The sequence below is a fragment of the Oreochromis niloticus genome, linkage group LG13 (assembly GCF_001858045.2).
Source record: "Oreochromis niloticus isolate F11D_XX linkage group LG13, O_niloticus_UMD_NMBU, whole genome shotgun sequence".
In the NCBI taxonomy this organism is placed as follows: Eukaryota; Metazoa; Chordata; class Actinopteri; order Cichliformes; family Cichlidae; genus Oreochromis; species Oreochromis niloticus.
The window spans coordinates 18,233,933-18,246,964 of NC_031978.2; the positions used below are offsets into that span (position 1 = coordinate 18,233,933).

General features: G+C 36.6%; 1 protein-coding gene across 4 annotated transcripts in view; it reads left to right on the top strand.

The window, feature by feature from the left end:
• Positions 1–13,032, top strand: part of hpse2 (heparanase 2) — a 49,219-nt gene that overhangs the window by 29,659 nt on the left and 6,528 nt on the right. For all 4 annotated transcript variants that reach the window (XR_002064365.2, XM_003451969.5, XM_025897524.1 and 1 more), the window contains exons 6-9: positions 4,109–4,156; positions 10,236–10,329; positions 11,143–11,249; positions 11,396–11,510. Coding sequence is in view for 3 of the 4 variants with exons in the window: in XM_003451969.5 (XP_003452017.2) it covers positions 4,109–4,156; positions 10,236–10,329; positions 11,143–11,249; positions 11,396–11,510 (364 nt within the window). In the remaining variant the exon portion in view is untranslated. The remainder of the gene's footprint in view (positions 1–4,108; positions 4,157–10,235; positions 10,330–11,142; positions 11,250–11,395; positions 11,511–13,032) is intronic.

Genomic DNA, 13,032 nt, shown 5'->3' on the forward strand with positions numbered 1-13,032 from the left:
ATAATCTAATAGTGATTGTTAACCAGAGAAAAACTTTTTTAAAAGCATAATTTGACCTTGCTGCATTACAAATAACAAACCCCAGATTGTCACAGGTATGTAGGCTTCTTTGGGTATTACTGCAAGTCTTAGTTTGTTGAAATTCATTTTAGACAAGAAATTTATCCTTAGTTCTGTCAACCAAACAGCTGACAGTATTCCTCAAACAAAATCATTATTTCCAAAAAAGTAACGCCTTTGTGAGCTTTTCTGTCTGTTGAAATGGAAACAAACTTGACTAAAATGAATGCATCACTGGCCCAGTACAACAAACAAAGGGTGAAAGTCAAACATGGAGGTATATACACAACTCTGTCAGTGTTGGACAATACAAATAAAGTGTGACCTTATGGTGCAATGTTTGCTTTTTTCCTCTGGATAATAAAATAATTTGGTACTATCAAAAAATTACTTTTTACCCTTTGTTTTTGACTTTATGAGCAGTATATAATAATTTGATTAATTGTTTGAAATTAGTCTGACTAATACTGGAATTTTGGGAATGCATACACTATCCAACCGATAAATATATACATATAAAATGTATTTATTTATTTTATGTTTTTTTTAGTAATCCGGTTTGAAGTTTAGCACAAAGAAACCACCTGGCCATGGTTCTGTTGCAGACATTGAGAGAAGACTGTAAACCACAAGGTTGAAATTGCACTGGTGGACAAATGAATGACGCCATATGTACGTTACCTCAAGCAAAAAAGTAAAAAGCTTTGTTGTGGTGCATAGAGCATAATAAATACATTATAAATCTATGATAGGCCAAAATCACCCAAATAATAGAATTGTCAGACTCTATATTAAACACACAAGGGTGGTGCATAAAAAGCTAGTAATATATAGAAAAATGTTGTTATGATCATTCAGATGTTGATAACTTGACAGATATTTTACATTCATGTTTTAAGATGTTACGTGGGGCCCTTATCAAGTCAATCTAAAGTGTAATTACTTTATTCAGACATTCAGTGTGCAATATTTATAAAGCACTTTAAAAACGACCACACCAAATACAAAGTGCTGCACGCAAAAGTGAATAAATGCAGGACCGATAAAAACAACTAGAATAGAATAAAAACACAAACAAGCACCCATAATAAAACAAAGGCAAGTAAGATCAATGTGTAATGCCCGGTCGAAGGCCAGAGAGTTTAAATGTGTTTTAAAAATGGGCTGTGGAGGTGACTGTCTAAAGTGCAGAGGCATTTATTCCATAAACTGGGGGCAGCAATGAAGAACGCTCTGTCCCCTCTTAGCTTCCACTTAGACTTTTGTGTATGTAAGAGCAACTGGTCAGATACACACAGTCATAAACATGACAATGTTGGGAACATTTTGCAATGTCTGATAGATTTTGGTGAATAAATGCAGATGTTAGAGGTGCTCCTGTGCAGCAACCATAAAAACTTAACATCTATTTTGTGTGGCTGAAAGGAAGCTGTATTCTGCGCTCCACTAAACTGTCACAAGAGGTTTAGGAGATTTATTACAGAGCTAATAAGACAATTAGAAGTGATGGAGGTGGGATACATAGTACTGGTTTTAATTTGTTGAATAAATGGGGTCAGCATGTCATTTAACCAAAATACCATCTATAAAGTAAATTGAATATGTTTATGTGTTAAAATGTTTTCACATGCACACAAGTATATAAGCACATGTGTACTTAAATTCACAGGAACAGTTTAATGTCTCAATATATGTTAGCCTCTCGGCAGCCACACACATTTTGACAGGTAGTTGGAAGACTATGGAGAAAGAATAATTTGGTATGGATCTGTCTCCACTATGTACTTGAACTACTTACATCAGTGAAACCGTTAGGAGCTGCCTTTTATCTCACTGAGCACTGACAGTTCAGATTTAGTCAGAAGCAAAAAGGTGTGTTTTTTTTGCTCACATGTGTGTATGTGTACTGCAATAGTCAGACTGATTAATGAGCAGTGTTATCAGAACAAAGGGAGGACATAGAAGATGAGTAGTGAGAAGGGGAGGACGATTGAGAAGATGAAGAGTCGAGAGCCGGAGTACCCGTAGGTCATGGGTGTCGCATTAAACGACAGGACGATTCTTGTGTGTTTGACACTGTTACGAGGGGGTTGCTCATGTGTTTGACAGCCCAACTACTCTGCTGCTCTCAGGAAATAAGATTAATTAGATGCTGAGCAGCTCAAGAGTCCAAATATCTGAGCTGCACAGACTAAACAAGCCAGACCAGTGAAAGTTGTGTTTCTGTGACATGATGTTTAGAGACGCACATTTTGGCATGTCTGACAAGCTGTTACAGCCAAATATGGAGCGATTTGGGTCAGGTAGATCAGGAAACATACGCAGATACAAAGAGGGGACTCTGTGTTTGCACGGTGTTTGTGTACAGGATGATTCTGCTCTCAGATGATTTTCCTTTTATTAATAACAATTAAACTGAAAATTAACAAATCAAATCCTCAAGCTATAGAATCAGCAACTCTAATTAGTTTAAAAAAATAAATAAAACTAGTAGTTTGCAGATTTGCCATATTACTTACATTGCACATTTGTTTATTTTCAAATTCAAAGTTAGACTGAATATGTCGTGAAAGGGTGTGCTTAGGTCTCATTTTAAGGCATTGAACAGAAATATTGCATTGACTTTTGAGGGACTTAAATAAATTTAGAGGGTTCAATTTAATTGTACTTCTTATTTAATGATTTTATTTTATTATATGTCTTATGGATAGGTGTAGCATATCTCTGTACTTTATCTTTATATATTAAACAGTTCTGGTGTTCATTCCATTTTGGACTTGGAGGCTGTTACTGTCTTTTCAAATGAGCAGAAATTGCAAATGAAAAATAAGTGGGACCGACCTTAAACAGTAAAAAAATAAATAGAAGTTAGAACTGACCTGCTCAGCAATTTGGTTCATTTGGAGGATAGAGTGCACTGTTGAGCTAGACAACATAGAAATTCATGGACACTGTGGAAGATAAGTCGTAGATGATCACAGGATCCTTTCCATGGTTAAATAAAATCACTACGAAAATCTACCATAATAAAAGACTTTGCAAGTGAAAATAGGGGTGCTACACTACCAGCTCAGTCTTATGTAGGCAGATGTGACTAAGAGCTACCTTTAATCTGAAGCATACTACATCTCTTGGGTGAAGGGTGAAGGCAGTGTAATGCATGGACAAGCGTGACTTTCAGTGTAGTTTGCTGGTGATGTGACAAAAGCAGATGAATGGATTCAGAAGTATAAAGTATTGCAGTCTGTGTTTAGCCTCATTCCCAAAGGTAATTCTTTAGCACTTCACAGTACAGATGGAGAGTTACCTAAATCTGTGAAAAGGTTTTGAAAGATCAGGAAGTGGAATATTCCACATTGGCTTTGTTATTGCAATAGAGCTGCATTTCACTTGCAGACAAAACCAGAGGTAGAAAGAGCCATGAAGGAACAGTAACTGAAGACAGCTGCAGCGAGGGTTTGGCAAAGCATCACAAAATATATGGACCTAACAGTGACTGTTAAACTATGTAATTATGCTATGTAAGCTATATAACTATGAAAGAACTAATTTTTATAAGCCAAATCTAGACTGCTGCATACACATATTTTAAAATGACAGTAAATCTGCATAATGCATACACACCATTTGCTGTCTTTTTAAGGAGCTCTCAGCTGTGAAATTACACTTTCCTTATATTTATAATTTGTCTTGATTGATTTTCAGAAATTTGCCTTTAATCCTAAAGTCTAATTAATTACCAATTGCTTACCTGCTAAAAGAATGAACACTGCAACACATTTTATGACAGTGGACAAAGAGTTTTAGTGAATTATGGCTTTTGTCACCTAGATAGATTTTGTTTTCTTCTCGGGATAAATTGTAGGTGACATATGTGCACTTGAATTGAAAATATTGTTGTTAAATAAACTGAGCACTAACGGTTAAATGGGTAAAATGTTGTAATATTCATATAGCCGTATTGTAATTGTGAAAGGAAGACATAGGTTGTCATATATTGAAGACAAAATACAACGAATCAGTTAATGACATTTGTGTTTTCTTTCAGGTTCATGAAGAATGCTGGCTCTGTTGTAGATGCAGTTACGTGGCAACAGTAGGTATTTTACCCTTTAATTTTTACCCTTTTTTATTATTTTATCTACAGAAAAACCCAGAATTAACCTACGTTCTTCCGAAAGAGAGTAATTCAAAACCATATATCTAACACCACAGGCCACACTGTGTTTTTGTACCAATATTGCAAATTTGTCAGCACAGTTACCAAGAGAGACTGATGCATATTCACCAGACTGTGTTTATCCTGCAAGTAGAACAACAGGAAAAGGAGCCTAAGAGACAATGTGTGTGTTAAATTAGTAACACCTGCCATTTGTCTGTTGCACATACTGTAGGAATGCATACAAATGTATCACTGGTTTGATCTTTTTCCCCAATGTTTTATCTGTATCTTTTTACACCCACATGTAAAATATGTACAAAAAGGCACATTGAGTGTAAGCTAAGACAAACCCTTTGTGTCTGAGTGAGTGGTCATTAAGGTGAAGGTCAGGTCTAATTAGGAGAAATTAGATGAAACAGAAGGTGGAAGGGCTGTCAGTAAGGCTTGGAAAAACACCACCCACACTGTTAAAATCAAACCATATGCTCTGGCTCACTCCCTTTGTCAATTAGCCCGTTTTACACAAGAGGTCCAGATTCCAGTCTAACCAGGCTGCGTGACAGAAACTCTGACCTCTACAAAAGAAGCCAACCCAATAAAAGTAGAGACCACTCATTAACACGTCTACGACATAGGTTTTACTCTAGTGCAGCTGTCTCAAGTTGTTTTGAGTCAGACGTGCTTGGTAGGACGAAGCACTCGATTTAAACCTGTTTGGAAAGTGTTGTGAATTTGTTAGTATACGTCTGTCTGTGGCTTACAGTCGGAGGTGTCCAGTCGGCACTTGTGGTGATGAAACGTGTTGGTTATGACGTGAAATATTTGTGTACCTCCAAATCTTGAAACAACAATATGTGGTTTGCATTATATTATGACATTTTCCCACAACATTGTAGTTTGACATTTGCAGCATCTTGTCTCAGTTATTGCTTATCCATGTTTGGATTCACCAGCAAGGCATGATCAGTATGTGTAGTCGTTCTCTATTAAACTCCCTGATTTTCTCTCTGTCTTCTCTGTCTTCACATTTCTTTCTTCATCTTTCTTCAGTATTAAGTTTTCTTTCATTTTAGAGGCCTGGGTGTCTTTTTTTTCCTGTCAAGGTGCTTTAACCCTAAAACCAGATATATATTTTATCCAAGGTTTGTGATGAAAAAACATCTCCATTAATACATTAGAGGTGAATAAAAATGAACTACACTGAGCAAAAAAACCTGTCCAAATGTCAGGACCTGTTTTGAGGACCTAACATCCCAGTAGTGGTTGCTTTAACAAATATTGTGGATGTTGGGAAATTTTTTTTTTTTTTTAAATCAAGCTGACAATGGTGCTTTTTCCTCTCTTGGGCACTTTTAAAAGCACCTCTGTTTTTTTAGCCTGACAAGGCACATATAACTTTAGGTCAATTTTTGCGAATCATTACATTTTACAGCAAAGACATGCTTTTACCATGAGGTTTGAGCTACTGTAGGCTTAGTTTAGATTAGGAGTAGGTTAATATTACACTCCTAAATGGTGCACACTAAGGTTAGGAATTTTGTGTTGAACTATATCAACAAAAGTAATCGTTGAATTCAGGTGTTTTCAGTTCAATTGCCACAGGTGTATAAAACCAAGCCCTTAGGCAAGCAATCTGCCTTTACAAACATATTTTAAAAAATGGCTCATCCTAAAGAGCGCACTGAATTCTCCAACTTTGACACAAGTTACTTTGTGAAGTCTCTTCCTCCTTTCCCTCCTAGATTTTCTGCCATCAAGACTAAGTGGAATTATTGCAAAGTGGAAGCATTTAAGAACCACAGCAACTCAGCCATGAAGTGGCAGACCACGTAAAGTTACAGAGCGGGGTCACTGAGTGCTGAGGCTCATAGTGCACGAAAGAGTTCCTAACCTCCTCTGGTATTAACATCGGCACAAAAATTTTGCACCAGGAACTTCATGGCATAGGTTTATGTGGCCATGCAGCTCATGCAGGTGTAAAGTGCAGGTGGCCCAGTGCTTATATCCATATAGTGTGTTTTGTAAAGTGGATGTTTCATGATGTATAGTTTGTATGTTTTTCTATGTCTGTGTGTGCATCTGTGAGATAGTGGAAAGAGCTTGTTGTCCTGTTAACTCAAGTAATGCTAACTTAATTTTACCTCTTGTCAGTGTGTAGTGGGGGACAGTAATGTATGTGCACTTAATTAAACAGAGAGTAAAGAATAGGCTTCACACTGAGCTCACATTAAACTAAAATAAGACATATAAATGATCTCAGTAAATATATTGTTTAAAAAAATTACATTTAAATTAGCAATAACACTGACATCTATCCTGAAATTAACAGAACAGATTTTTGGGGGAATTCCTGTTGATTGTTTTTTAAGGTAACTGTGATCTATCAGTATTTCAGTCAAAATCTGACTTAGATTATATCGATAGGTTTTTATAGATTTCAGTGAAACATTTATACTCCTGAGAAGATGGATGTTAATGCTGATTCCCTGACTTATCCTCAAGCCATGCCATGTGGTTGACATTTGTGGTTTTCGACAAACTTTAATCACTTTGCTACACCAAGGCCCTCTAGCCTTATGTATAGTGAACTGCCTTACCAACAGGGGCTGCTTCTTGGTGAGAGATTTAAATTAGTTTAAAGTGTGTGAGGACATGGTGCCAGGTCTAAATATGACCAAGAAAAGTCAACAAGACAGATTTACAATTTTTTAAGGTTGCTGTTTAGTTGCCCCTGAGCAAAGCACATCTGAGACTAATTGCTCCAGTGGTGTGGACATCTGGGTGTGAAGCAAACAAGCAAGCTCCCTCAGTTAAATGCTCTAATAATGAAAGGCGCATTTTGACAAACCTTGCTTTTCAAATGAGCCCTTCTTGATTTAATCATTGTGGCCTTAAAGTGCATTAGAAACATTTTTTTCAAATATATATGTTAGTTAGTTAATGCTGCTTTTTACAAGCCAGGCTAACATGTTATAGCCAGAGGTTTCTTGTTTCCTGTCAGAATGGCAGTGGTACCAGTTCCTACCCTCTGAGTATCTTATTTATAGCTAATGTCAAGGGGGGAAAAAGAGATGTTAAAGGTGAAAATCACAAAGGGGCTGTAAATTTACTCGTGAAATCCTAGGGGACGCTACATATTCTTCAACCGTTACGTAATTATGATTGATCTAATGATAACCTGATGGTCCACATTCAAGGAACACATCCTTTTCTTATTTTGCTACCCCTCTGCTTACTCCCAAAATCTCTTGCTACACCAGATGGACAATTTTTGGTGCCTCACATGCAGTTATTAAAAGTAAGTTGTTCTACATTGTTTACAGTTTAGGCCCTTTAAAAATCCATTAGCAAAAAATTCCATGAGTGCAAAAATTAATAACAGTCTTCTAAAAGTATCTTCTGTGATCATAACAAATCAAAAGCCCATGTTTGAAAGTAAATTTATGCTTCAATACTTTTGTCCTTTTATCTAAAAAAAAAAATTTAATGTAGGACCATTTCAGCTAAATAGTTTTCAAACTGTGGTACTGATGCAGATGCACCTCTGCTTCTGTCCATCCTTGTCTGAACTGATTACATCTGTGTCTCTAGGCTGTGCCATATTTTGGTGTTAGTAGAGTTCTAGATACTTTTGTAAGTGAGCTGTCTTTGATGTGGTGCTGGCACTTGGACAGAGCAGTGTAAAACAAGCTGACCAAGTAGATCTTTGTCTAAAAACATTCAGGCCCTGTGTTGTAGATTTTTGCATTTTAGTGAATTTTGGAACGTTTAGCCCAAAGTAGCATGCCAAACGTTGAATGAACAAAGGAAAATTTTGTGGTTTTGTTTGAGGAGCTTGGACCTGAATACTAATTCTGAGTTTTTGGTCAAAATACTTGAGCATTGTTTGCATAATTTGTTTTTTTTGTGTGTTCCTGCACTAAAGAACCACCAAGTTGAGTGTTTATCTTAAAGGCTAGTGTTGCTTTTTTACTGGATGCGTGTATATACTCTAAGCAAAATTGACTCTAATGTTAATTTGTAGTGTAAGATGTAGATAGAATTTGTGCTGTCTTATTCTGTTTCCATATATGAACTGGAATTTCTTCCCTTAGATCTGGACTGAAGAATTATTGTAAGCTCTCAGAAAAGATGACAGGATAGCCAAATAATTTGTGTAAGGCTATTACTTAATCCATGCATTGTTTACAGTTTGAGGCCAGGAGTTTGGGACTTCTCCAGTGCTATGAGGAAAATTTCAACAAGGTTAAGCTCAGATTGCAACACTGCTTCACCCCACATAAACTAAATTCAGCTCTGTTCTCAGCAGTTTTGTTGGCACATCTGTCATTTCCGTAGACCTTTCCAAAATGGTTCAGTAGAGGTTCTAACATAGTTTTTGAATTTATGATCCCTTAGTTGTTACGATTATATGGTCTTATACTCTACTTTCATTGTATTTAAAGTACCATTCTTACTTACGTTGTCTCAATTTATTTTGAAATTTTGATTAAGACATATACTAACTAGCATTCTCCAAGAGACCTGAGTGTGTCTATTACAAATCGATTGAGGAGAAAAAAAAACAATTTTACATAAAATATTTTTACTTCCATCTTTATGGAAATTTGGATGATATCTTATAACATGTGCTGCTTTTAAAAATTTAGAAAAGGACGCATACATCTTCATTATTCCACCTCCTATGCATGCTATGTTTTCTGATGTTTGTACAAAGGATGATATTTAATGACATCACTGGGCTTAATAGTTGTAATTTATTTTCACAATTATACCATTGATAACCCTGAATACTTTCATTGGTAATTTATAACAGTACCCAGAGGGTCGCATTTAAGAGCTGAACACTTTCTGCTGTCTTAAAAAAAAAGCATAAATATTTACTGAAGCAGTCAGCTGGTTAATAAAACACTCAAGCTAAATGTGGAAATTTTAAATGAGATACTTTTGACAACTGAACAAGGCAGTTCTTTGTTCATAGAAATGCTGTTCCCGGTATTTTTGGTCCTGATATTTTTCATGTTCATAAGTTATTTACAAATACCAACACCTAGGAGAGCCAATCAAAGTGTAGTGACTAATTAATTGATTGATTGAGTATATAACTGTTGTCTCCCCCCACTGGCAATGAGAGTAATTACACAAACATGATCAAGGTAGTTTTATGATACACGTCTCCCAATAAGGAAAAGCCAGACCTTACAGAAGCTGTGCCAGGAGGAGATAAAGGCTGTAGCCTTCTTTGTCATAACAATTACTCTTGTCTGAAGCTCTCTGGTTAGCTGGTCATTACTGGTTGATATAAAATGCATTCCTAACATCATGCGTCTTGCAACAGGCACCAGATTAAAAAACTCTAGGACAACAACAAAATTTAAGGAGGTTTACCTTCCACAGATTGGTTTAGTGTTAACTCATTTGGAAACAGTTGAATGTAACAGACATATTTATATCCGTTTACCGCTCTAACTTTGCAACTCACTCATCAAATAAAATAGTGGTGGAAAAAGCCTTTTTATGGCACCTGAACATGCACTAGACAGTGAAGCTATTATCACTGACTTTCCCTCGTTTAGAGAGTATGTTGGAGGGGATTTCTGTTTTCCCACAGGGTTTTGTTCAGCAGGACTTTGGCTCTAATAAATTCTTCTCTTCATGCTGCCTTAACACACTCTTTTTCTCTCATGTCTTTTTGTTTTTTATTCTTTTCTCACACACATGCAGATTGATGTCTTTATTATTCAGTCTGTCTGAAATGTCCATGCTTCCAAGTCGTCCATTATGCAATCTCAGTAAAATTGGATTATCACTGCACTGAAATATAATTGAGTGTGTCAGTGCCTGTTTATCAAAGCTGCTGTAAAACCTTTACAGTTTAAAGTTCATTGTTGCAAGGTTAAACTGAACATAAGCAGATGGATGGATGGATAGATGGATATCAAATCAAGATGAGCTTTTTTATGTATACATTTGCATATATTTTCACATTGTTTGTCTTGCATTTTCATTACAGTTATTACATGGATGGCAGAATAAACAAAGCAGAGGACTTCCTAAAAACTCGACTTTTGGACACACTTGCAGAGCAGATCAGTAAAGTGACCAAGGTACTTAAGTTTTACTTACACCTTGACTATAAATAATCCCAGTCATATGCATATATATTGTATGCTTGATAAAATGGGGATGACTGTAACGACTCCTTAAACTCTTGAGTTCTATACCTGTAGTGTAAATACAAAATATATGAGAAGATATGAAAAAAAAAATTTAATCCAGACATATATTTGCATTTCTAATGAGTTTGCAAAATTCTGGATCATCCAGTCCTGAGATAGTTTGGGTTTTTTGTTTTTGTTTTTGCTGAAGAAGCCATATGTGCAAACCACAAAAGTAAGCCCTGAGGGTAAGATGGTTATGGCTGCCAATTCGTAATATTATCAAAACTGGGTGAGTGGAAAGATGATCAGTGCCAAAGTGCCTCAGGGAAAATCAGCAATCACTACCAAGAATAAAACTTAAAACAGGCAAAAGGAGTGGGATTACTCTGTGTACCACCATGCAAACAATAAGGTCAGGTTTATGTCTTTCTGATTTGTGTACAGATTTATTATTGTTCTCTTTTTATTGGTAAAAGTATTTTGTTGAAAACCCTAATAACGTCTCACTAGTTCCTCTGCATCATAAAAGTTTATACGGTTAAAAATGTAGGATTGTAACGCTCCTCAGAATAGCCCTGTGATGGACTTGGGACGACCAGGATGCAACCTCTTGATCAATGTTAGCTGAGATAATCTCCAGCCTGAGTTGGATGGATGGTTCTCAGAAAATTTTAGATGGAAAAGGTTGCCCTGATTCTTAAGCCTTAAATATGAAATCCAAATTTTGTTGATAATTTTCTTTTCCATGACTCATTGCAGGTTGTGAACACACATACTCCAGGTAAGAAGGTGTGGCTTGGTGGACTTGGGCCAGCATGGGCAAGTGGCATCAGTAATCTCTCTGACACGTATGCTGCTGGCTTTCTGTAAGTATTGTTATCATCATACTACCCTTACTTAAAATATTGGAAGCAACAACTGGAAAATCTTTCATATTTGCTAGTTAAAAGTATTTATTCCTAATAAAATACTGAATATTTCTGATGTATCACATATTTTTCTCATATTACAGGTGGATGAACACACTGGGTATGGCTGCACTGAATGGCATTGATGTTGTGTTGCGTCACTCATTCTTTGACTATGGATACACACATCTTGTGGACCAGCATTTTAACCCTCTACCTGTAAGTCTCTTTATTTTATTTCAAAAAAGATTGAAATGTCTGTTCACTTTCTTAGTGCTGCAATCAAAATGGCCAAGATCTGACCGGACTACTATGCAAGAGTTTTCCCTTATTAGACTTGGTGTGTTGATGGCACCTCTTGCTCTTTCCCGTGGGAGCTATTAGCTGAGATGAAAGGTGTTTAGTGGTGATGAGTAGTTAGACGCGGGGGCAAAATGCCATGTAACCTTAGCCCTTTATCAGTAGCACAGGACAGTGTCACTGCTCCCCTCCACCCCCATCATAACTTTGTGCTTCTCTGTGTGGGACAGTCTGCTGGTGAGAGATCTGCAACCTGAGAATCTGATACACAGGCATGTTAGTCAAATAGCCTGCAAACCTGTGTGGAATGAGACTGCCCAATGCCAAGTTCCCTGGTGGTTTGGTCTAAAAAAAACCCCAAATAACAAAAACGTATTATTGTTTCATTGTTAGTCACTTGGTTGTGCATTATTAGAATATGAGGGGAAAATAATATTAATACGTGTAAGAGGTATACCTCTGCAGTCATGATGTTTGTTTCTTATTAAACCCTCTAATTAAATTATTTTTAAAAGGGTGCTTTGTAGCATTGTCTTGCTTTTTAGCTAATCTCATTTTGTTACAAAAAAATCTGAAATGTCAAGAAGTGATAAAATGCTACCACGTGCCAAGTTCATAAAAAAGATTTATTCAGTTAATAAAAAGGGGTTTATATAAAGCAGAGGCAGTGTAGGGTGAGAGGATTATATTAATGACATGGACAGTAAATCATTCTTCCAACAATAAAGGAAAAAATGATGGAGTCATTGCATTTATCAAACATTTGTTATTATTTAGGACTTTTATTCTTTTTCTTTACTTAGAAAGGTAGTCTAATGTGTATTGGCAGCTCCAAAATACATTATTAGCTGCTAATGTTATTGGGCTCATGAACCAATTACGTCTGCAAAACATTTTTCAATAACGCCCTCATTAGAGCTCACTAGCGGGCATGCACTTACTTTAACCTCACTTCACCTATAAGATATTAAACAATAAAGATGGCTTCATTTTTTCCTCCCTCTTTGTCTCCATTATTTTTCTGGGAATGGGGATCTCCCGCTAAGATCACAATGCTTTTAACATGGCTGGATGTCTGAAGGCTGCACCAGCCTACCTGCTGAGAGAATTCACTGCAGCGCCAACCTGTCCACTGCATGGGAAATTTATGACCTGGCCCCATCCCCTATAGGATGACTCCACCATTGGTAGAATCTAGTGAAAGCCCCAAGCCCACTGAATGGCTCAACTGCTTCATCTTTTTTCCACACTTTCCCCCCTCCCCTTCCTACTTTTTTTTAAAGCATACTCTTCTTTCCCAATCATGCTTCTCTTTCCTGTTTTGTGTTGTTTTGACTCCACATGTGTCAGCCATCCCCTCTAGAAGTGAGTAGTAAACGCCTAAATTAAAGAGATGGCTGATTTTGTCTGAGATCCATTCTTTAAACAGAACTCTGTCTGA